This window comes from Sinohyriopsis cumingii, chromosome 3 (assembly GCF_028554795.1).
Source record: "Sinohyriopsis cumingii isolate HCF-2022 chromosome 3, ASM2855479v2, whole genome shotgun sequence".
In the NCBI taxonomy this organism is placed as follows: domain Eukaryota; kingdom Metazoa; phylum Mollusca; class Bivalvia; order Unionida; family Unionidae; genus Sinohyriopsis; species Sinohyriopsis cumingii.
The window spans coordinates 29,785,550-29,809,957 of record NC_142963.1 but is presented as its reverse complement, the minus strand read 5'-3'; the positions used below and the strand labels follow the sequence as shown (position 1 = coordinate 29,809,957).

Below are 24,408 nucleotides of genomic sequence, written 5' to 3'. Positions count from 1 at the left end.
ATCAAAAAATTCTTTTAGTGAAAAATCTCTTGCCAACATGGCCATCCATTTAGTAGTGGCAGCCATAACAAGATTTTCCAATGGCTGCCATAGTGGCCATGTTGTATGTCCCATAGAAACCAGGTTCATTTAGGACAAGCAATACCATGCGATAAAGTCTGGTGGGAGCCCTTCCAGAAGCTGGAGAGAAGTTGAGATAAAATATTTATTCAAATGCACTACAGATGAATGACCATGCATAAGCTCATCTGTTATATGCCCAGTAGGGCTAAAAATAAGATTACAAAAATATTCACTGACAAAATCACTTTATTTTGTCTCATCAGCATTAACTGATCACCAACTGTGCTTGGCCCCCTAGTTCTACATACAAACAGGTCACAGAAAAACCTGTAAGCTCTCAGAACTTTCACACGCACCACCACCCGACCAGTCAGCCTCAGGACCGAGAACACTCGGGCATCATGACATGCTGTACAAAAATAGGACATAGTAGTAACATTATACTGACTGATGTGTAAAGTTTTTGACTAAAAAAGATCCAACAGCCTGATATTGACTTAGGTCACAATGACAGGAAACCAGTCTATTTAGAATTTTTCTTTTAGCACAATAATGACTGGGATCCAGTCATTGTCCAACTAAGCCAACAGGCTCATTGCATCACAACTATCACAAACTGACTGAGAAGACTGAGAAATTCAAGTATCCCTGATTGACCTTATCATTCAAACAAATCTATGAGGAAAGCATTCTATGTATTTATGCTCCACACTTCAGAAAGGCGATATGAAGATATTAAGAGTAAGGGCAAGAATAACATGAAATTGCTAGGCAAATGATCAGATGCATATAATGTAAACAGACACTGCTAAAATTATCTAAAAAAAAACCAGTAGTCTGTTGAAACAACCAACCAGGGACAAGTAATGTTATAGTGTTCAAAATTATTTTTTCAAAGGAACATTAGTGCAGCAAATTTTATGACATGCAATGACAATTAACAATGTCTGAGACACAAATTTATGTTCACTGACAATTGGTGTGGCCTTAACTAGTAATCAATGCAGACTTTGTAATCAATGAATCAATGACACAAGTCTTCTATGCAATGCTTTACCTATATAATAGGTAGAAAACTAGTTAATGACCCCACATTTCTAGTCTAAATGAAACAAGTATACCAAAAATGACATTACAGACCTGCCCTGTGTTTAATAGTCCTATATGTCAGTAACTGATATTTTTATGCAGAAGACACTTTTTTAAAAGCCTGTGATCTCGACCTTTGATCCCCAAATCAATTGGCTTCTTCCTTCCACCAATTTTAAGCTGTTCTAAAAGCCTGGACCCTGTCTGTGATGTAGGACAAAAGTTATTGGACAGAAACCACTTTCCTTCTTGACTGACAGTCACATTGGCCTCTGACCTGACGACTCCAAAATCAAGTCATTTTCCTTACCCCAACTGCAAGTCAACCTCTTCATTAACTAAGTTTGGTCCAGGTATGTGACATACCTAATGCTGAACACGAACCATTCTTGGTCTTTCAGTCACTGTGACTTTCCACCAATTTCCAGGTAACTTAAGATTACACAGTCTTTTCAGAACAGGACTCAATATTAGCAGTTGCCCAACTGTCCAAGTGATACAGTCAAGGCAAGTGAAAACTAAAAGAGGCTCATCTTACCAGGTTAGTGGATGCTACTGATACAAATGAGAAGAAAATGTCCATAGAGTATAGCTAAGGTGATCAGATAAATAAAATAGACTTTTATTCCAAACCATTTTGCTCCTGTACTAAAGAGACACTTAAAAGATTTTTGCAGAAATTTACAATTCTTACTCAAAACAAAGGCCTACACTGCCCTAAGTCTATCATAATCCATTCCAATTTGATTGATGCTCGCACACTGGACTCAGTATTATAAGCATCAAATACACTTATAACAATTTAAGGTAGGTATTTTTTTAAAAAACAAGATCTATAATGAATCCCAACAAGCAAATTTTGCAGTACAAGTGGGGAAATGGCTTAATTACTGTCAAACCTCAAGTAACCTTATTTTATAACATTCACACAGACCAATTTAAGACTGTTAATGTGTCAAGGACATGAGTGAAATGTCAAATGAAGTATTTGTATAGGATTTTGTCATTGGAAGAGAAGATTTATGGAAGAAAATATCTAAAAAAAACAAGCATAGAACATAATTTTTGCCAAAATGGGGAAAAGGAGTACAGGTGGCTTGGTTCTGTTATGGATTAGTGACTGTTAAAGGATTTAAACTAAAAGATTACAAACTGCATGATATAGTCCTTTACAAATATTTTGTTATACATTTGTTTATTTGTGTCGAACACTCATAGAATTTGTTTCTCTAAATAATAAAAATTGTGTTTCTATTCTGAAGCTCGTGTCAAGTTAGATACAATGTTTCTGGATATACGTAAAACTCTGACGAATTCTAGTTTTATTAACTTGAATGTTAAGGTCTGTAGAACTATCTAGATGAGAAGTAAACAAAATTTACTCAAGTAATGCAAACCAACATTCTTTACAGAATTTAAATTTAAAATTGGGGGAGGTTGGTTTTTTTTGATAATATTTTTACTGTTACAATTATAATTACATTTCAGATTCTCAATACTAATGTATTGATGTCAGTTACAATCTGGTGTCAATATTTCAAAATGTTTTTATCCATTATTTATACTGACTTAAAGTGAAAGTCTAAAAAATACACCCCCTGCCTGAAACAGTCACTTTGTGTCACTGGTACCTGACAGAAGGCAATGAAAAATAAGTACCCCCCCCCCCTTGCAAAAATTTCCAAATTAAAATATAAATTTTTTTAGCAAGCAAGAAAAATGTAGAAAAGAACTATAATTCCATCAAAATTTAATTTGTTATCTAGAAGTGCCTACAGACACGCATAGCAAATTTTATGTCTGGCTAACTTGTGCTCTGGATGCAAAATTGGCACCATTTTCATTTATGGCCAACCCAACATGACCGTTTCTTGGTGAGCAATATTGATATTCAGGAGCAATGACATTATTTTCAAGATGGCCATCATTGCAATCCTATTGCTGGTCAGATCAGTACCATTTTCATTCGGGACCAACCAGAAATCATAAGTATTTTTGCACAAACACAACTGTGATGCAACTTTCTATTCAGGTTATTAATGAAAACAATTTCAAAATGGAATTCGTGGTGGACATATGAACTTCACCATTTTCATTCAGCACCAATCGAGAGATCATAGAAAGTATGTCAGTGATAATAAACTTGTCAAGCAGCACACAGTGGCAGCCATACTTTGATGTCTTTAGTACTATTTTCATTTAGGACCATCTAAACCTTGGGATGAAAGTCATGGCAATCCTCCATATAGTTTAGGGGTAGTGATAACAAAAGATATGAGTTGAACTGTAAGCAAGCTCAAATTTAGTCTTGCTTGGCTCAATAGTTTTTTTTATACCAAACTTTGTTATAAGTGGGCCAAACTGATTACAGACAGCATGCAAGCAAAATATGTCTTCCTCCACTGGTGGTGGTGGTGTTTGTTGGGGATTGTGTGTTGGGGAATAAGAGTTGAGAGAGACCTAATTTAGGGTGATACCATGTACACCTAAAAAAAATATAGGTAAGAAGTCTTGTGTATAGAAACAAATATTGTAACAAATAGGTTAGGACCAAATAGGTTAGGACTATACATTTTTTTAACATTTCCAGTTAATATTCTCTGAAATGTAATTGATGACTGCACAAAAAAAAAGATGCACTAGACATCCATCAATATAAAATGATTAAAGAATGAACTACAACGGAAAACATTTTCAAGTGTTCTGAACTGATCACTTGTTATGTAATGCAGACAAATTTTGAAATGACACAAGACACTGAAGATGAACATTGCACAATCAAAATATAAATTGCATCCCATCTTGGAAATATAAAAAACAGAGACCTAAACTCAGAGGCACAGTCTCGCTGAACAAGAGTAACTCCCAATTTGTTTAACCTAACAAAAATAACTATTTTATATCATTCAGCATTAACAGCTGCAGTTTAAAATACTTCAATTTATTAGTCTCAATATTAAAAATACTTTTACATACTGGGATGAACATATTTTATGTCTTTTAAAAAATCTAATGAACAAATATATATTACCTGCAATAAAAGGTACATCTTGTTAATTTTTTTAACTCGAGTAATCAAACTGGCTGCTATTTAGAACTCTGATAGCATTTCCAGGAATTAAAAATAATACCTCTTCTTCCCTTTTAACGGTTGCATATTAACAGCATCTTTCATATTGTTCAGTGATAACAAGATCTTAAAATTAGCTACTATGTGGACAAAAAGGATGTCAGCTTATCACCATTTTCATAAGACAAACAAGGCATCATAAGAAATCAAACCTCATGTTGATATGACTTTCCATTTTGGAGGAACAATAACAAAGTTTTCAAGATTGATGCCATGGTGGCCATATTTGGTATCAAATTGGCAGCATTTCTATTTAGGCAGCACTCCACAATTGTTCTGTAATTTGAGAGAGTGACAGGTGTAAGGTGAGATTGTTTGTAACTGCAACATGCATAATGGAGAGAATGTTGGCATATCCTTGCACTACTTTCATGTACTGTGGCTGAAATTTCTTTACTGTATTTATGGAAACTGAAAATGATTTGCAGTTATTAAAAAAGGGATAAACGTGAATATTTAGGCCCAGTAGGGCAATACCAGCTTCTGAAAAAGCATAGACTGAAGTATAAAATAAATAAAAAGTAAAAGAAGTTATCTGCTTGTATTTTTTTCCATACAATTAACCTTTGATGTCCAGGAAGTGAAAATGATCAGGCAGAGGTAGCAGTTTTTTTAAAAAAAAGGTACAAGTCTGAAGTAATATCAAACTGTATACTCTATAATCCAAATTACACCCATCGATGATCATACAACTGTATACTCTATAATCCAAATTACACCCATCGATGATCATACAACTGTATACTCTTTAATCCAAATTATACCCGTCGATCATACAACATAAAGGGAATTAAAAGTTCTTTTAATATGCAAGGTCTTTTTTAAATAGGATAACCAGCAAGGAAATCCTGGTCAATTTTCTTTAAAATTCAAGCCCTATGCAAAATACAAAACTTAAAAGGGCCTCCTTAGCAGCAACTAGATATCATAAGTCTTTTGGCCAAAGCTAAAAATCAACATGATCAGCCATCTAGGAGGTTTCGATATGGCCATTGTAGCAACAATATCAGATGTCTGATTGTCACTATTTTCATTTACAACTGACTAGACATCATAAGAAGTCTTTCAGTGAAAATCCATATGAAGGATGTAAAGTTACAAGGTAATATCTGACTGTGAGGTACATTTCTTAGCAATGGAATTAATACTATTTTTCCATACTTTTTTGTGTGCAAGTTACCATGACTTGTCATAAAGCAGGTGAGGGTTTGAAACTGAGCTGTTAATTTTAACAGACAGCTGTAGGATCTACAGGAAATGGGATTTAAATTGTTCTACATGTAATGGGGGGAAAGTAAAGAGTATAGAAAGAATAGATGTGAGAACTATGAGAAAAAAATCCCAGAGCTAAAACTGCAGAGCAGTGATTGATCAGCTAAGATCACTTGTTCACTTAGTAACTACTTACATCTGTCTTCATGAATTCAAATTGTGCAACAATTATTTCATATGCAAGGATGATTTCTTCAACTTAAAAAATGGCTACAAAATACTGCTTCCAATAAAGTTCTGTACAAGAGATTCTTTAATGCTGAAAAGTGTTAATTGAAGCACAAGGTCATTTGTTGATGATGAGTTTGAACAGGAGATAAGTTCTCAAGCAATTAAAAATTGCATTACCTCTGCATTTTAATTTTCATTGGTTAAGAACAGAACTCACACTATAAACTTAAGCTCATCAGTAGATAGATTTGCTAGGTACATACACCAAACACAAGTGTCATGTGAGATACAAGTACAATGCCAAAATGCCCAACAGTTCATACACTCATCACCAAGCAAACAGTATCCTTTCATAATGTAGAATACCATATTTATTTGCTTAGTATTGAATACCATATTTATCTGTATATAAAGTGAACCAACTACTAACACCACAAATCCAATTCTGCCGACATATCACATGACGCCAGATCAAGATATACACTGTTCGCAGTTGGATGTATCATACCAAGATAAATTCTGTATTCACATGTGCAGAGTTGTAGACTCTAGCATTTACATGGCAAATTGGATTGCACTGGCATACCATAGCATTATTGTCTGAATGATGACCTATCAAACCCTGCCTATAGTGACAGCTTAAGGCTGGTACAAAATATAATGTGGAGCATAAACATACAGAAAGCAGGCATCTGAGAGATGATGAAGATGACAATGAACACTTGCAACAAACATTCAACTCGCTGCTGTGATGAAAGACCTAGCATCAACATGAGCTTCTAATGACTAATTCCATACACACCATGGGAAAAATTTCCCCCTGATATCAGCACTATTGATAAAATGATACATATGAACAAAATTTCTTGTATGTCACTCTAACATACAGGATGAACACGATGATGAAATGGATTATTATCACAGAAAACACACAACAAAGCACTTCAAATGCAGCATTTCTTTATGTGGAACCTTCAAAAGAAGCTAATGTTCTGATACTCTCTTTCTTCAGCACGTTTCTGCAATTTCTGTCCAACACCTGTCTGTTCCTTGTTCATCATTTCCAGTCTGTCCATCTGTCAGCACTTTTCCTCCTTGTAGTCTATCCTCCATAGTGATACTAATGCACAAAAAATCGTGCAAAAAATAGCTTTTTTTAGTTCAAGTCTCTGTCTTCAAGATACCGGTACTCAAATGTGAATCCTTCCTTTTTCCTTTGGCCCCATTTTTCATAGTCAAAATAAATATATGTGCCCTAAAAGAATAAAAAAAGAAAAGCTGACATACATACTCTTAAACAGAAACTTGTGTTAATGATCTCATAACCAATATATTTCCACAAATGGTTCTATTCACTATGCATGCAATCTTTGTGTGTAAAAAACTTAATTTGTAGTTTGTTTCTCAACAGTTTGTTTCTGAATAAGACCTAACTTGGATGTAAAGGAATCCAGAACACTGCTGCAATAAAACACATTTCTGTATCATTATCTTGCAGCTTCTATTAGACTAAATGTTCAATAAAGCACACAAAATATGTACTTCCCTTCATTTTCAATTTTAATTCAATTTCAAGTTGTTACTTTGTAGCACTGCAATACAAGCCAGAGTCTGCAAAAAGGAATTGATGGGCTTTACTGACTGAAAAGAATTTCCATGAAATTTTTTATTCCAGATAAGACTAATTTTTCTTTTTACTTCCATGTGTATTATTTTCCAGCAACAGAATGATTTTGAAATTAGACATTGTGACAGTCACACAGCATGCAAGATCTGCACCATTTTCATTTAGGATCAACTAGTCATCTTAAGAAGCCTTTGGGTAGAAACCAGATGTAAATATGAATTTTCTTTGAGAAGAAGCAACTAAAATGAGAGATTGGCGCCATTTTCATTTAAGACCAACATGACATCATAAAATGTCTTTCAGTGAAAATTCCATGTTGACATGACCATCCATTCAGAAGTAACAGCAATAACAGGATTTCAAGATGACCACTGTGTTGGCCATATTATATAACCAAGCAGTCACATTATTAGTTTGGACAATGACACATAATTTGAAGTTGTTAGTGAAAAACCCCATGTCAATGCAACCTTCCATTTAGATGTAGTAGTGATAACAAGATTTTCAAGATGGTGGCCATACTGGACCATTTTCATTTAGACCAACTAGACATCATACAAAGTCTTTTAGCGAAAAATCCATGTAGGTATGGCTTCACATTCAGGAGTAGTCATACCCTGATTTTCATCAGGATCACTGTGGCATCCATCTTGGATGCCCGAGCAGCACACTTTTATTTGTCAGGGATGACTGTGAAAGTAAAATTTTATAACAATCCTACAAGTAGTTTAGGAGAATTAGTGATAAAAAAACTTTTGGTAATGGACAAATGGACAACTGACAAACAAAAGACCATCCTAAATGATCTTCTGGTCTACAACAGCAGAAAATCAAACAAGAGATCCTCAAAGGAACTAAAATTCTACTTGACAAAATGTATTTCCAGGAATTCAAGACAAAACCATTTCTTCCTTTTAACTGCAGAGTGCTGAAACCGCCTCTGATATTCTTCAGCAATAACAAGATTTACAATTAGCAAAAAATTGGTACCATTTTAATTTAGGACCAAAAAGATAATAAGAGAAGTTTTGTGTCGGAAACCCCAAGTTAATATGACCTGCCATTCTGGAGGAGTAATGACAAGATTTTCAAGATGGCCATTGTAGCAGCCATAATGGAAGTCAGATCACAACCATCTTCATTTACAACCAACTAGACATCAAAAGAAATCTTTCATTGAAAACCTATTGCTGATATGACCATTTATTCAGGAGCAAAGTTTCAAGGCAATCTTCCAAACAGTTTAGGAGGAGCAGCATAGCTGTCAACCCCAGAGTACAAAAATACCGACTGCATATGACAAAAATACTGATTTCTAGGAACATATACTTAATTTTAAAACGTTAATACATATGTAACTATTTACAACATGTACAACCATTAGTAGTAAAGTAGGACAGTAACTTATTTAATGTCAAAGATGCATGTTGTTCTACTGCACCTTCTGAATGGGCTTCATTTGGGTACCCATTCAGAAGGTGCACGAGTGCAACGTACTCGTACTCAGACACAGGCTGTTTATAGGAGCCTTTTTCACACCTTGTTTCTTCAATCATTACTGATTCCAATGTATCATCTTTCAATGATGGTCTGAATTCTGTGCAATTTCTTTTTATGGAACTGTATTTGTTCTAGCACATGAGTAGTCCTTTGTGATTTTACTTTCTGGAAAAAGTGTGAAAAATAAATCACCAGCAACATTAGCAACTGAAAGAGGTTCATTTCTAAAGCTTAAAAGAAACTTAGCAAAACAATCTTCTGTTCAAACTACATCAATTTTCTCTCTGGTATTTATAAACATCGTCAGTTCAGGATGTATTGTTGATGATAAAGCAGCAAGTTGTTGGTTACTGGGTTTTTCATGCTGTTTTATGTCAGTGGTGCCTTGATGCCCAATAGAGAAATCACAATATATGATTTGCAGAATGTAAAGTTTTCTCCTTTACTAGATGTCTTCACAAATCTAAACGTGATGGCATATTGTCCTTCTATTTCTGTTTTCTTTCTTGGCTGGAGAAAATTATGGATCTTCTGCTTTCCTTTTTGACAGGACTAGAATTCGATTATTATGAAGATGAGATACAGTGATAGTGGCAACTGCTTTGCACAATCCAATATGGTGGTTAAAAAGTGGCATGGAAGTCTCGATTTTGAATGAACCAATCATATTTTAGGACTCTATATTCCTATATACATGTAATACATTTACTCACAGAATGGAACCGGTTGCACATTCTAAAATGAACACTATGAGGTAAGTTAATTTTTTTGTATTAAATTAAATTTTAACAAGAAAAAAGTACACCTGTATTCAGGTCGAAAATACAGGAAAAGGGGACACTTGGTAACTATGAAGTAGTGATAACAAACGTTTGCTAACAGGTGAACAAAAGACGATCCCGTAAATTCTCCTGGTCTATGACCAGCAGAGATAATAAAAATCACTTGAAATTAAGTTTTAAAGGGTTCTAATGGATCAGAGTACCTGCATTAAGAACATGCCAGTCTTTAACCACCATACTGGATATGAGGACATGTAACATTGCAATCAGTCTCAAAATGATGCACCATTATTTTCTCCCACAACTCTCCCCTCTGAATCAACTCAATATGATGGTGGGTACTACTAAATGTGATGATTATGCAACCAGTAACACATAATCATTATCTAAGTGATACAGGAACAGTAACACATAATCATTATCTAAGTGAGCTATGGACAACATTGCACGCATTATTTAAAAGAATCTGTCCTAGTTCTGGTGCAACTAAAAACTATATTCCTCTGAAGGCTTGTGTCCACATGTGCCAGATATTGTATGAAGATCTATACAAATTTTGACTCAATGCTTAAAGGAAAGACAACTATTTTGACTCAATGCTTAAAGGAAAGACAACTATTTCCATGGATGCTATTCTAATTTTTCCATACCAATATCAATTTTAAATTAGTCAGATACAGTGAAAATCTGCTACAACACATTATGTTACAGTATGAATTCAGTTAACGTGTTGTGTTATTGCACTATATGTTATATAGTGTGACAGCAACATGGACCACACCCATACTGTGCAGCTGATTTTCACTCCATTAGATGTACTTCTGGTTTTTATATCCTGAAAGTCAACCTTAAATGCATGCCTATTTGAATGAAATCTCGTTTTTAAATGGTAGATCTCCAGTTTCATATTATGAAATATGCACAATATTTATAAACTTTAGAAATTTATATAATTTGGAAAGAAAATTGTATACCATGGTATTGGAATTCATTTTACATTATGCATCAAAGTGAGATCCAAAGATTCATGAAAAGATAATGAATGAGCTGTTCTTTGGACATAGGAGTATTCTTGGTAAGTAATTTTGTGTGTGTATGTGTGTTTGTGGTTTGGATTTTTTAACATAGCTTTAACAAAATTTCAGTCATACTGCTACGATATCTGCAGTGTGGCAGTTTATAGTGATGTCTAGCTCTTGGGCATCATGGCGCACACATGTAGCATTATGCCCCATCCAGTCACATTAATCTGACACAAGCCAACCAGTCCTAACACTAACCTCTCAACACCGAGTGCCTAGTGAGGCAGCCGTTAGTACCGTATTTAGGTCTTTGGTATGACATGGCCGCAGTTCGAACCTGCGACCTCCTGCATCTGAAGCAAAAGCTCTAACCACTAAGCACCTGCAGCAGTCGTATTTTTGAATCTTCAGGCAAGTTCAAACGTGAATCTCTTTTCAAAACACATTCCAAAATATTTTGCTTGCTGAATCAGATATTAATAATGGAAGATTTTCCTCAACATAAAACGTTGCAAAAAATTTATTCTCAACCAAAAACATTTTGAATGATACCTCAGCTTTATATTTTAGGCAAAGTTTGGCAAAGACAGTATGCATTATTTTGAATGATACCTCAGCTTTATATTTTAGGCAAAGTTTGGCAAAGACAGCATGCATTATTTTGAATGATACCTCAGCTTTATATTTTAGGCAAAGTTTGTCAAAGACAGCATGCATTATTTGTTTTACTTGCCAAAATAGGCTTGTTTTTCCCTACAACACATGCCAATGTCACCGGAGCAAACCATGCAGAAGATGCTTTTCCCTCCCAAACAAGAGTGTTTAAAACGTGGAAATGCCACGAGTATTCCTACAGAAATTTCTGAGAATGAACTGCTTTCTTCACTGATTGTATTTTATCCACCATGATGCTTTTCCCTAACCTCATGACTGGTAGCTAAATGTTATGAATCAGGTAACACGAGAACGTACAGCATATGTATCATTTACCAACCATGAAAACAAGCATTAAATATAATTGCTTTATTTGGAAAACTTTGCCTCAGAAATAAACGACTTTAGGAAATTAACACATCACGAAATTGGAGAAAAGGATGCATAATAAAGAGAGAGGAATTACACCAAGAAATTCTGAGAAACTTTGCCATAACTGAAGATAATGACATCTCTGATTTAGGCAAGAAGGCTTTTTATCAAATTTTGGTCAAATTCTGTTAAGCAGTTTTCAAGATGCTGATTAAAAGTTTTCTTAATGTTATTAATGGCAGCCATACATAATGGTGGATCAGTATCATTTGTACAAACCTGAAAGCTCTTCAAGCCAGGATGCCCTATGCCATGTTTGGCTGAAAATGGTTGAGTGGTGTTTGCAAAAGTTAAAATTGCAAATGTTGCTAGATGATACAAATCACAAGACAGACAACCCACGCTGGACACATAGCTATATCGTAAATAAACTTGGCTATAGCAACCTAGTGAGGTAATAAAAAAAGAAATGTCAATGAATTTGAATACTCTGTAATATTTAAGCTGTAGCAAAGCTTGTGTTGTGGAAAATTTTCTAAGCCAAATGACCTGTTCATAGTCTTCTGTTATTGTCTTTGGTTCTTCATGTCGTTGAAACCACATCATATACTTTGTATGAAACCTCCAGGACTGTTTTTTCAGTGCTTTTGCTGCCAAATATTGAGCCTTGGTTCCCTACATCAATGGAGAAAAAAAACCAGAAATTAAAATAGAGTTTTACTAAAATTTTACCATGATATATTTGTAAGGTATTCATAAAATTTAAGTCTGCAAGTATTCCATATCAGCAGAATGAACTGCTGTAGTGGAGAGGGTTATCATATCAATGAATTATACATGTGACTTTGCCTAAGTGTTTCTGCAAAACTGTTAACAGTTAACATTATATAAATATCAATATTCTTTCTAATGGAATGCTTTTGAGAAGGTTGTAGCAAATATTCCATACAATTTTATCATCAATATTTTTGTCACACTGCATATTACTAGCAGAGGCACATAATAAGTCCAAGTAAAAAATATTTGGACTTGGCTGACCCTCCAGATTATTGATCAATGGTTTCAAAGAACATTGTCTTTAACTAAAGCAGATTTTCAGAACTGCTATGTACCTTAAGCTTTTGATCCCAAAATCGACTGACTTCTTTAACTCAAGTGCATAAAGTTTGTTGAAAGTACATGCTGGAGAACTTAAGTTATCATGCATAAGTTTATGGACAGAGATGGACAGATAGGGTCACTGCAAAATACACTCAAACAAGAAGGTGGATGAGAAAAGATATTACAACCGTATCTGGCCAGAGTTTATTTGGGCAACATGTGGTCTGTCTTACATATACACACCTTGACAAAATCATGAAATTACTGCACGAAACTTTCCTGAATATATTGAAACTGCAGAGAGCGCTTTATGGTACAAGTAGATTGCAAATTGGAGAATTTATGATTTGTAACAAAACTGAAAAAAGTGAATTTGTCAAACTGTTGCCTACCTCCATGTAGTAAAAGATAAAAAATAAAGTCTCTGTGGACAGTCGTTGAAAGAATTCCACTGAATCTGAACTGGGAGGCGGCAACTGTGGGTAATAAGTAGGAGTTGGACATGGATTCCTCGGTAAGTAGTGCCTGAAAATAAAAATGGAAGATTCCATGCCAAAAATCAATGAGAAGATTTTGTAAATGGCTACACATCAATTATCTAGACTTGTTAAACCCACCTGAATTAATGATTATTCAGACAACAGAACAATTTTATTCTTATTGCCTCAGCACTAAACCAATCCCCCACCCCAAAGAGAACAACTAGTATTCAAATTCCCTTCTGTATTGTCCTTTTATGTAACTGTGACAGTATTTCATATTTTTTAGTATAAACAAATCTAAAGCTCTTAAACTGCATCTTTTTCAAGATTAATACATTATTTTAGTATTTCTTCATGGTTCTTGATGTATATACATCATTTAAGTCTAACAATACATATCACCACTAATGTGTTGAGAGTTGATGCCACATGAACAAAGACTGACACCAAGATATGAGTAACCTATAAAACTAGGACAGTGTTTTATTGCATCTTGTGTATGGCTATCAGAACTAAAATTAATAATCCTGTAACCAAACTGAACAATCTGGTATGTAATGTTTTCATGCTTTCATATCTAGTGAAGGGATATGACTAAACTTTAAAGTCCAATTAATAAACTGAGTTGACAAGACTTGTATATTTGGCTTTTACATCTAGAAGGATATGAAAACACTAAAGATTAATATAACCAGTGTATTCGCCAGGGGTGTAAAATTGAGGGTACAAAAAAAACCTAGGTGTCAAAACTAGGGGTCAAATAAAAAATGTGGGGGGTCAAAAATGTACTGACAAATTTTCATACGACTCGTACTTTTTCAGCTTGAAATAGGATATTGCAACTTGCACAACATAATCTCTCTCTCTTTCTCTAAACATACAAATACACCAACATGCACAATTAACAAACAAATGCATTGTCCATTCAAAGAACAATTTTATTAGTTCATTTTTCTTTTAAAGTCATACTTTTAACAGTCTCCTCAACAATATTATAGCCCAACACATTACATATAAGCCAATACAAAAAGCCAAATAAATCTTTTTAACCAAATGGGAGTTAATTTCCTGCCTTTCATCAAAAGTGTACTATCATAGGTTTCATTGTACTTCGTCCTAGAACACATTTATCCAAATATCAAGGAGGATACTGATTCATCTTCTTTCTAATAAGTTACACTTGAACTTTAAGATCTTTCTTTTATTGCAGTAAAAGTTAAAAACCAACAAAATCTGCAATGACCCGCTGACTTTGCAATCCAAATAACACATTTGTCTCTGCAAGTTTACTGATTTCTATGTTGTGAAATAATGTCTTAGGTTATAATGTGTTCTCCAGATATCTTATGGCGAACGAGGGCCTATTTTTAAGAATTCTAAAATCCTGTCATGAAAGGATTATTCACTTTTGCAGTCTTTGCAATCACGTGATCAGAAGTCACACCGGTTATCATAATGAATATTCCAGTCAAGGGAATAATTTTCTCCATTTTTCATTAAAGTTAGATCCACAGTTACCCTTTTGTGTTCTGCTTCTTTCACTTTCTTTGCTAATGTTTTTAGTGCATGACATTTTAATCTGGCGATCACTTTCTAGTGCAACAAGGCTTGATGTTAAATATCTAGAACAGTTTGCTGAGCTCGATGGAAATCGCGAAAAGCTCGCGAGATATGGGGAAGCTACTCCATCATAACATTGCCTATGCTAGTCTGGTTCATTGTTTTATATGTTCCCTGCGTTGCACTTTGCTATACGAATAGAGAAGCACAAGGCAGGGAGCAAACAAAGCGGGGAACCAGTCAATGCCTATACGTGAGTATATACAATGCCATCCATCATCCAATGCATTGGGTATTAAATAAATCATGATCATATTATGAAGATCCTTTGTGTCACAAAAAATGCACGGTAACAAGATGTGCGCGTCAATTTTCTCCAGCATGCGTCCCTGACGCACAAATGTGCGTAAAGGGAAACACTGATATAACTAATTACCAGCATAGTCAGACTTGATATTATTCAGGGTTAGTAGCATACTTTTTCAAAATTTTTAAGTTTTTTTCCTCAAGATTTTTCAAGGTTAAAAAAAATGTTTTTCAAGGTGCATTATCACATTAATTTTAAACAATACATAAATGAAACTATGTAAACATAAGTTAATACGAGGAACATTTGTTGCAAATTTATTTTTAAAAAAACTACACAAAACAATAAGTGAAGAGTATGATCATTCAGTATTTTCTTGCATGATTAGAATAACTGTTATGAAAGCTTCAATAACTTTGGTAAAGGCTCTCATATTGATGTCGGCAACAATTAGTTTTTATAAATTATCAAATTCAGATGATTTAGCGATGCAGACATAGTCAAAGAATTTGTAAATTTCAAGTATGAGAAATGGCAGCTATGGTTGGTCATGGCTTCAGTGGCTTGACAGTGAAAGAGTTCTCTAAAGATTTTTAAGCACATAAAAAATTCTTCTGTGAAAAATAATTGTACAGCTGTAACGACTGGAATTTACTGTTAAATCTTTCTATACATGACAGAAGTGTAAAAAATGTAAAATGGTTAAAATTGATGTTGAATGTAATATTTACTACACAGGTATAACAGTCAATAGGCAGGCCAATGTGTATGGAGTCAAATAAGTAACAGGTGTTCATTTATAGCCCACTGCACAGTGTAACTTTGTTATATGTGTAACAACTGCCAAAAAAACCCCCTAACATTCTAAGAGGTAAAGGGTTAATGACGAGGTAGACATCAAAAGAAGTCTTTTTATAAATCACCCTGTCGATATGACCATCCATCTGGAAGGAATAGCAATAACAAGCTTTTAAAGATGATTGCTATGGTGGCCATATTAAATGTCAGATCAGCACAGTTATTGTTTACTTAATTTTGAACCACTATAGATCATAAATCTTTTTGTGAAAAACCCTATGTTGATATGATCTTCAGTTCACCAGAAGAAGTGATAACAAGATTTTCAATATGGACACTGACCATATTGGAATTCCAACAACACAATTTTAATACCCTCAAGCATACCTTTCTCTCAATCATACTACCCATGACACTGCCCTGCCTACAGAAAAGTACACCTTTCTCCACATTCTGCTACCCTTACCATTGCCATGTCATCCAGCACATTTATATTACTTCAATTACACCTTATTCCACAGCCTAATACCCTTAACATTGCCCTGCCATCCAGCACATTTATACTACTTCAATTACACCTTATTCCACAGCCTAATACCCTTAACATTGCCCTGTCATCCAGCACATTTATATTACTTCAATTACACCTTATTCCACAGCCTACTACCCTTAACATTGCCCTGTCATCCAGCACATTTATATTACTTCAATTGCACCTTATTCCACAGCCTACTACCCTTAACATTGCCCTGTCATCCAGCACATTTATATTACTTCAATTACACCTTAATCCACAGCCTACTACCCTTAACATTGCCCTGTCATCCAACACATTTATATTGCTTCAATTACACCTTATTCCACAGCCTACTACCCTTAACATTGCCCTGTCATCCAGCACAGTTATATTACTTCAATTACACCTTATTTCACAGCCTACTACCCTTAACATTGCCCTGTTATCCAGCACATTTATATTACCCACAGAAATTACACATTTCTTCCCATCCTACCACCCGTAACAATGCCTGGTCATCCAGCCAGATTGAATTTCTAAAATTATTTAAATATTTCTCTGTATATAAAGACAAGTGGACAGTGGGAAAGGCAGACAATTCCAGAGATAACCAAGTAACAGATTCACAATAAGATGTACCTAACCAATGTTTCTTAAAAAACTTGCTCGCTCTATTCAGCATGCCCAGATAATTAGCGATTCTGGTCATAATCTTGGGGAAGGTGTGGATTCCATTATTTTAATAACAACAATAAAAATAAAATATCCCAAAAATAGACCCCTATTTGCAGAATGTGAATAAAATCCACATCTAAACCGGTACTGAAGCCATAATATTTCGCTTGTTTTATGGTCAAAGACAGCAGTAGTTTTACTGGTGAATCAAAATGTCAACAGAACATGTCAGACCTCCATTATGTCTGAAATCTCAATTTTAATCCGACTGTGGAAGAAAGTTGTTGTATTATAGTTTTTCTCCTTTTATATATTAGTATAAACAAACATACTTGATGATACCATCATTGATCTGAAAATTTCCAAATTTGTAATGATTTTCAACAGTAAATAAAATTCACAGACAGCAAGAAGTCTTTCTAAACAATACAAAAACAAATTTCCAGCTGGAACATAACTAAAGAATGTTTTAGCCACATTTAAAACTGATATGTGTGTCATATGGATTTTTAATGAAGCTTTAACAATTTTTTAGTCACATCGCTCTTATGTCTGGAGTGTGGCAGTTTACAGTAAAGTCTAGCTCTGGGCATCATGCCGCAGACATGTAGCATCATGTCCCATACAGTAACATTATCCTGACTCCAGGCCAACCAGTCCTAACACTAACTACTTAATGCAGAGCACAAAGCAAGGGAGCTGCTAGTATAATTTTTTTTAAATAAGTCTTTGGTATGCCTTGGCTGGGGTTTGAATCTGTTAACCTCCTGCATCCAAGGCGGATGCTCTAACCACTTAGGCCACTAGGGTGGTCTTAAAATGAGTGACTGATTAGACAAAAATCAGTCTGAAACTGCCTTGATTATTAAATATAGAGTATCCTTGACCATAAAACTCTTGTTTCTCTTTCTACTTGCAGAGAAGGCCATTTAGACACAAACTATAATTTTTACCCTGAGCAGAGGCCATCATAATTTTCAGACTGAAGCCCAGTGGTGCTGTTTAATGTTGCAAATGATGTGACTCAACAAGCACACGTGTAAAAAAAAACAGGGGGCTGTCACTTTCACAGAAAATGATAACTCAGTTGGAAATGCATATCTAATATAAGCAGACCTTTATACATGCTTACAATCGCAGCATATTTACAAAAAAGAAAAAAAGAACCACAATAACTGCAACCAGTATTCTTTATTGGTCAAAATAACCACCAAAACTTTTCATGAGAGATTCACAATTTCCAAGAAAGGATATAATACAACCCAGTTTAATGAGCACACTAATGGTAACACTGAATGATTATTTAGTGGGATTTCCAAGCGTTTAAATTTATTTTAAGCCTACATCTGCATACTCAGATCAAATATGAATTGTTTGTTTATTTTTAAGATTCTTATTGATTCTGTTTGTCTTAACAGCAAAACATTTATACAGTGCAGAGTACACTGTGAACCTGCTTTGGCATGAAATTTTCAAGCTTTTAAAACCATAGGTATCTGGCCATAAAGTTAACTGAAGATGGGATATATCACAAGGATGTTTCTTAAACTTTTTAATTTGTTCATGTTTTTACTTCCTATGAATAGCCTCAAACCTAGGTAGTCTTGGCAAGATGATAACTGTCTCCAGCTGTCCAAAATCTAGGCCAATTTAAGTAAATATACATGTGGCATGAAAACAACTATAGCCCCATGCTACTGGGGATAATATCATAGTGAATTGTTTACTAGTAGTGGTGTCACTCAAATATAGATCAAATATGGACTACAGGGGTTGTCCTGGGCTTTGCCAATGTTGCTAATTGTGATTTTTTCCCTTATTGGTGACAAAATATATTGTCTGGCGATTTTTTTTGGCAACAACCTTTTTGGTTGTTTAACTTGTACATATAATCATAGATTTGGAGTGGAGACATTCAAAGGCACCACGAAAGGGAGCCACAAACTTGGATACACAATGTACTGGAATCTGTTACATAACCAAATCCTTTGTTCGTATTGATCATTCTTGGGATTTAGGAAGCAATTCACTACAAGCAAAGCAAGTAAACCACAGCAAAAATAAATTTCTGAACTCCTGGTTGATGGAGATGCACTTTGTGAAGCCAGCCATAAAGGGGGGCATTTAATTCCTGAACGCATGAAGTCGATGGCTGCATTATATGTCACTTATCTTACATGTAATGAAAGTAGATATTTTACAATAATAATGCATTTATTTCAGGTGACAAGTCATACCTATTCACTAATGGTGATGCGGGATGCAAAGATCATGGAACTAGTGCAAAACAGTAATGTGTGTGTGTGTGTGTGAGATTTGGATTTTTAACGTAGCTTTGAATTTTTCAGTCATATCGCTATGATGTCTGGAGTGTGGCAGTTTAAAATGATGTCTAGCACTAGTCACATTATTCCGACACCATTCCGACCAGTCCTAACACTAACCTCTTAATGCTGAGCACCAAGCAAGGCAGCTGTTAGTACCATTTTAAGAAGTCTTTGGTACGACTCGGCCGGGGATCGAATCCACGACCTCCCACATCCGAGGTGGTTGCTCTAACCACTAGACTACTGGAGCAGTCAAAACAGTCATGTAATGATTTATATTTTAATATTAAGGCTGTATTGCTTGTTGTCAATAAAGTTATAACTATCCTATCTTTTTCAATTTTCATTGCCTATTACATTAATAGACTTGGAAAAATATTCACTACTTGTTCTGGTGAAATTTTTCTAAAAATTGGCAATAAAATATTGAGGTTAGTGCGGGTTTTTTTTGCCACAACTTTTTAAAAGCCAGGACCATCCCTGGGACTACCATTTTTTTAATGTTATTTTGTTTTCTAATGGGATGTTACTGATGGATGTTATGTGTTCTATACTCATGGATTTTTCACATACATGTACGGTACTTACCGAAATATGGATTGTACAACACAAATGTAAGTTGTCAATATACACAAGTATTTTTGCACCCACTTTTATTACCACCCCTATCCCAACCCCATTTTGGTGCATTTATCATTTTCTTCAGCTAACTGACTTGGTTGGTTATAACAAAGTTTGGTCTATAACATGTTCAGGTTATACGGACCCAACCACCATGTTATAGTGGAGTCACACTGTACCGGTTTTAAGTGCAAACAGGAATGCACAAAGTGTAGATAATGAAAGAGCACAAAAAGGTACCACCTAGGCATTAATAAAAAAAAGACTGGTATGTGGAGGTCAAAGAACCTCACAGGGGCCCCGAGTGGCCGAGTGGTCTAAAGCGCTCTTCGTTACGGATCACTGCCATCTCACCTCTGTCTGCGGCGGTTCGAGTCTAAGATTCAGCCAATGTGGGCATGTGAGAAAGCTTGCCAGTAGCTTCTCGTGGGTCGGTGGTTCTTTCCGGGGTTTTCCGGGTTCTTCCTCCACCATTAATACTGGCCGCCATGTATAGCCTATTGTGCTGAAAAATGGCGTTAAACCCCACAACAACAACAACAACAAAGAACCTCACAAGTTCCAAAATGTGAAAGTCTGACCGAATGGTGGAGTTCACTGAGAACTTAGTATTAGAGAGGGTTCTGCTCTATGGCCCTAGTTGGTTGAACCTGAGCAATATTTTTCATAGAAAAGAAAGATCTGCACTTGTGGTCAAGGAGGGCCAGTTTGGATCAATGCCCTTCTGACTTTAATAATTACAAAATAATTTCCACTTGGCATTTGAAACCTTGGGTGACTACTGCTTTCTGGCCCGGTTTATACAGTCTGCAATTGTGCTTGAAAACTAATCTTTGTGAATGAAATGTTTGATACAAGCCAAGCATGATGATGAAGCATTTGAGGATTGTTGTGCAGGAGGGACACTCTGTGCTTTGACAGCAGATCCCTCCTCAATGGTAAATCCTTGCATATTGATTCTGTTGATGCCACAGGAGAGCTATCAGATAAGCCACAATGTCAAAGTTCTGACTTGAGGGGTTATTCTGAACAGTACAATGGCCTAAGCATACAGTCGATCCTACTTCAGACTGAAGGCATTTGCTGCCCATGTAATCTAATCTGGCACTAGGAAAACAAAGTAGCTGCTTATGTTGATCCTCACTGCAAGAGTGAGGGGTAGGGCAAGCAGACAATAAAGTAACAAGCTTCTGTGCAAGATTGTGTCTGTGTGTTCCCAACTATTATTTTATTGGACTATGGTTTACATTGCAATATGATGAAAAGCGAGTGTAGGGGTTGTTAAGCCTTATTAGCTCACCTCAGCAAAGTAGGGCAGAGCTATTACCCCAAGTCTTAGTGTCAGTGTCTGCACAGATAACTCTTCTGAGGAAACATTTTCCTCCAATTATTGGTCTTGTATATGTATGATTGTCGTAAACCATGATGTGCTCCGTTTGCATCATGACCACTGCACATCAAAATGAATATCGATGTATCTTATGTGCAGCAACATTTAAACATCCCAAGAGCAACATATATTACACATATAGGTTTAAGCATCAATGTCAAAAATGAAATAAAATCTTCAAAAGGAAGGAAGATCAAAAAAAATGTGACAAGATACACCACAGTTCAGTATATGCCTCTTCAGTTGGACCAAATGATGGGGTTATTGGAGATGTCCAATATTCCAAACACAATGGAAACTGTCTCAAAGAAGTATACTTCTTTGAGGACACGAGTCCTACAATATACTGGAACATAAAGCTAGTCAAGACAGTTTTACTTGATTCGACCTGTGTCTCCCCCAAACAGCTTGGTGAAACAGATATGCTATTTCAATGACATTACAATTCGTCTGTTTATTAATCCTGTGGACAATCTCATAATCCTACCAGAATTAGTATTATACCCCGACAATTACAAAAATAAGAAACCTATGTAATAGGACTGCAGTTTAATGTTATTCAGGAATACAAACATAAACTGTGTTTATCTACATAATATAGAATACATACCACTTGTAATTAATAAAAAAATACAAATTTCAAAATAATTTTCCTGCCAATTTGTATTTACCCTCATTTTTAAATAGAAACATATTTCTGTTTTTAAGTTTCTACCACTACTTAAGCCAAACCCTGGCTGCATGACCATTATGTCATTCAAAACCTGGCTGCATGACCATTATGTCATTCAAACCCTGGCTGCATGACCATTATGTCATTCAAACCCTGGCTGCATGACCATTATGTCATTCAAACCTGGCTGCATGACCATTATGTCATTCAAACCCTGGCTGCATGACCATTATGTCATTCAAACCCTGGCTGCATGACCATTATGTCATTCAAACCCTGGCTGCATGACCATTATGTCATTCAAACCCTGGCTGCATGACCATTATGTCATTCAAACCCTGGCTGCATGACCATTATGTCATTCAAAACCTGGCTGCATGACTGAAATCATAAAACTTGAAGTCAGCAAGTTTGCTTTGTGTTTGACATGTATTCCACATACTCTGTTCATACTAGAATCATGAAACTAAAAGAATGTATGCATTTCTATTAGTATGACACATTCACAAGGAACGACATATGAAGATCATAGTAATCAACATTTCACTCTTTGCTGGCTTAGGTTAAATTTTTGCATTTATCACTGACATCGGCAACATATTTTGCCCATTTCATATTTGTGGCACAGTAACTTTGTTTGAAATTAATTAAACAACATTAAATAATACAACTAGGGTTCATCTTCCAGAACTGTTTTGTTTGTGTGCAATTTTTCCCCGTAGATGTTTTAGAATTTTTAATTGGTGTTATATACCTACGACTGTCCTGACATGTTATTGAACGTTATAAATACATACATACATACATACATGCATATATACATACATACAGACATACATACAATGGTTACTGCTGACACAATGGAACCGCTCAACTACTGACCTTAATCTCTCGGAATCAGATGGATGGGGCAGGTGATGAAATGCAGCTTCCAACATCAGTAACTGATTAAAGTGTTCTTTACTCAATGGCACAGGACCTAGGGGTGCCACCCCTAGCAAACGATTGAGATGTATTGTAGTTGTCTGAGGTTGTTGCTGCTGCTGCTGCTGCTGCTGTTGTTGCTGTTGCTGCTGAGATAGGGCCTGTGATTGAGAATCTTGTGATGGAACGGTGGGTTGAGGAGGGACTTGCGAACTTGAACTACTGAATGGCACTGTAATAGATTCACAAAAGATGATAAAATGTTGCTATACAAAAGATACATCGATATTCATTTTGACTAGAAACACCTGCATATAAATTACATGTGTTTGATGCAAAACTGTTCTACTTTCCCTCCCAAAAGCAACTTTTAACTGATATAATGAACACAATACCAAAACAAGATTGGGTGGTGGTGCATCATCAAAGACCAGGTTTTACCTGAATATCCATTGTAAACTAGCGCCTATTGCATTATCAATTCTATCATTCCAAGCTTCACTACTTTACACATTCTGCCACTGCTGGCTTGAAAGTAATTGGTTATTTTTCTGTCCTGCCATGCAGGTGTTAGCACACATTAAAATGCCCCAACAGGCAATGAGCACTCTCATCTAATAATTAGTCTTTGTACAAAACCAACATGGTCCCCATTTGCATAAAGATCTGCATTGGTTAGGTTTTGAAAGGATCCATTAGACCACTTTCAGTCCAATAGGTATAGGCTTCAGCATAATAATCATATCAACTGTCTGATTGTGAGATTGGGGAAGGGAGATTATGTGCTGTATATACTTCTTTGTCCCAATCTACCACCAGTGAATGTGCCAAATGATTACTTTTAATTTCCATTATACCGGGACCCTCAGATTCTTCCGTATTTTTAAAAATATTTTGCTTTAGACTTCATTATAAAAGCCACAAAATCAAATCATGCTGTAATCTGAATTTTCTTGTTTTTGAGACAGAATGTTCTTGATCCCAAGATCAAAGAGGCAAATTAGTGTGTTGTAGAATAAATTATCTCCACTTCATAGTGACACATATATAACGAGTCTTTCCAGGGTTTAAGAATTTAGATGCCAATGAATAACTCCAAACAAAATTTATATAAAACTATTAACAACAATGATGCACATGGAAAAGTGACTGCTAGGTCTCATCTGATCTTGACTTTAAAAAAGGTGGCCTACACTTTAACAAGTCATTTAAGTATTAAAGAACAGTACCTTTTGTGTCCATTGTAGATGACTGGGATGAAGGAATTTGGTTTTCTAAACCTGCATTTACCACAGCCTGCTGTGCTATAGATTTTAATGAGGACATGGAATCTGGTGAAGAACTGGGCTGA

At 35.4% G+C, this 24,408-nt stretch overlaps 1 protein-coding gene across 4 annotated transcripts in view; it reads right to left on the bottom strand.

The window, feature by feature from the left end:
- Nucleotides 1-291: 291 nt before the first annotated feature.
- LOC149802614 (CCR4-NOT transcription complex subunit 3-like) overlaps nt 292-24,408 on the bottom strand; it is an 80,361-nt gene continuing 56,244 nt past the window's right edge. For all 4 annotated transcript variants that reach the window (XM_089951920.1, XM_089951922.1, XM_089951921.1 and 1 more), the window contains 5 exons: nt 24,287-24,404; nt 23,016-23,289; nt 13,176-13,308; nt 12,232-12,357; nt 292-6,980 (listed from right to left, as the gene is read on the bottom strand). In XM_089951920.1, coding sequence (XP_089808046.1) covers nt 6,882-6,980; nt 12,232-12,357; nt 13,176-13,308; nt 23,016-23,289; nt 24,287-24,404 — 750 coding nt within the window. In that variant the 3' untranslated portion in view covers nt 292-6,881. The remainder of the gene's footprint in view (nt 6,981-12,231; nt 12,358-13,175; nt 13,309-23,015; nt 23,290-24,286; nt 24,405-24,408) is intronic.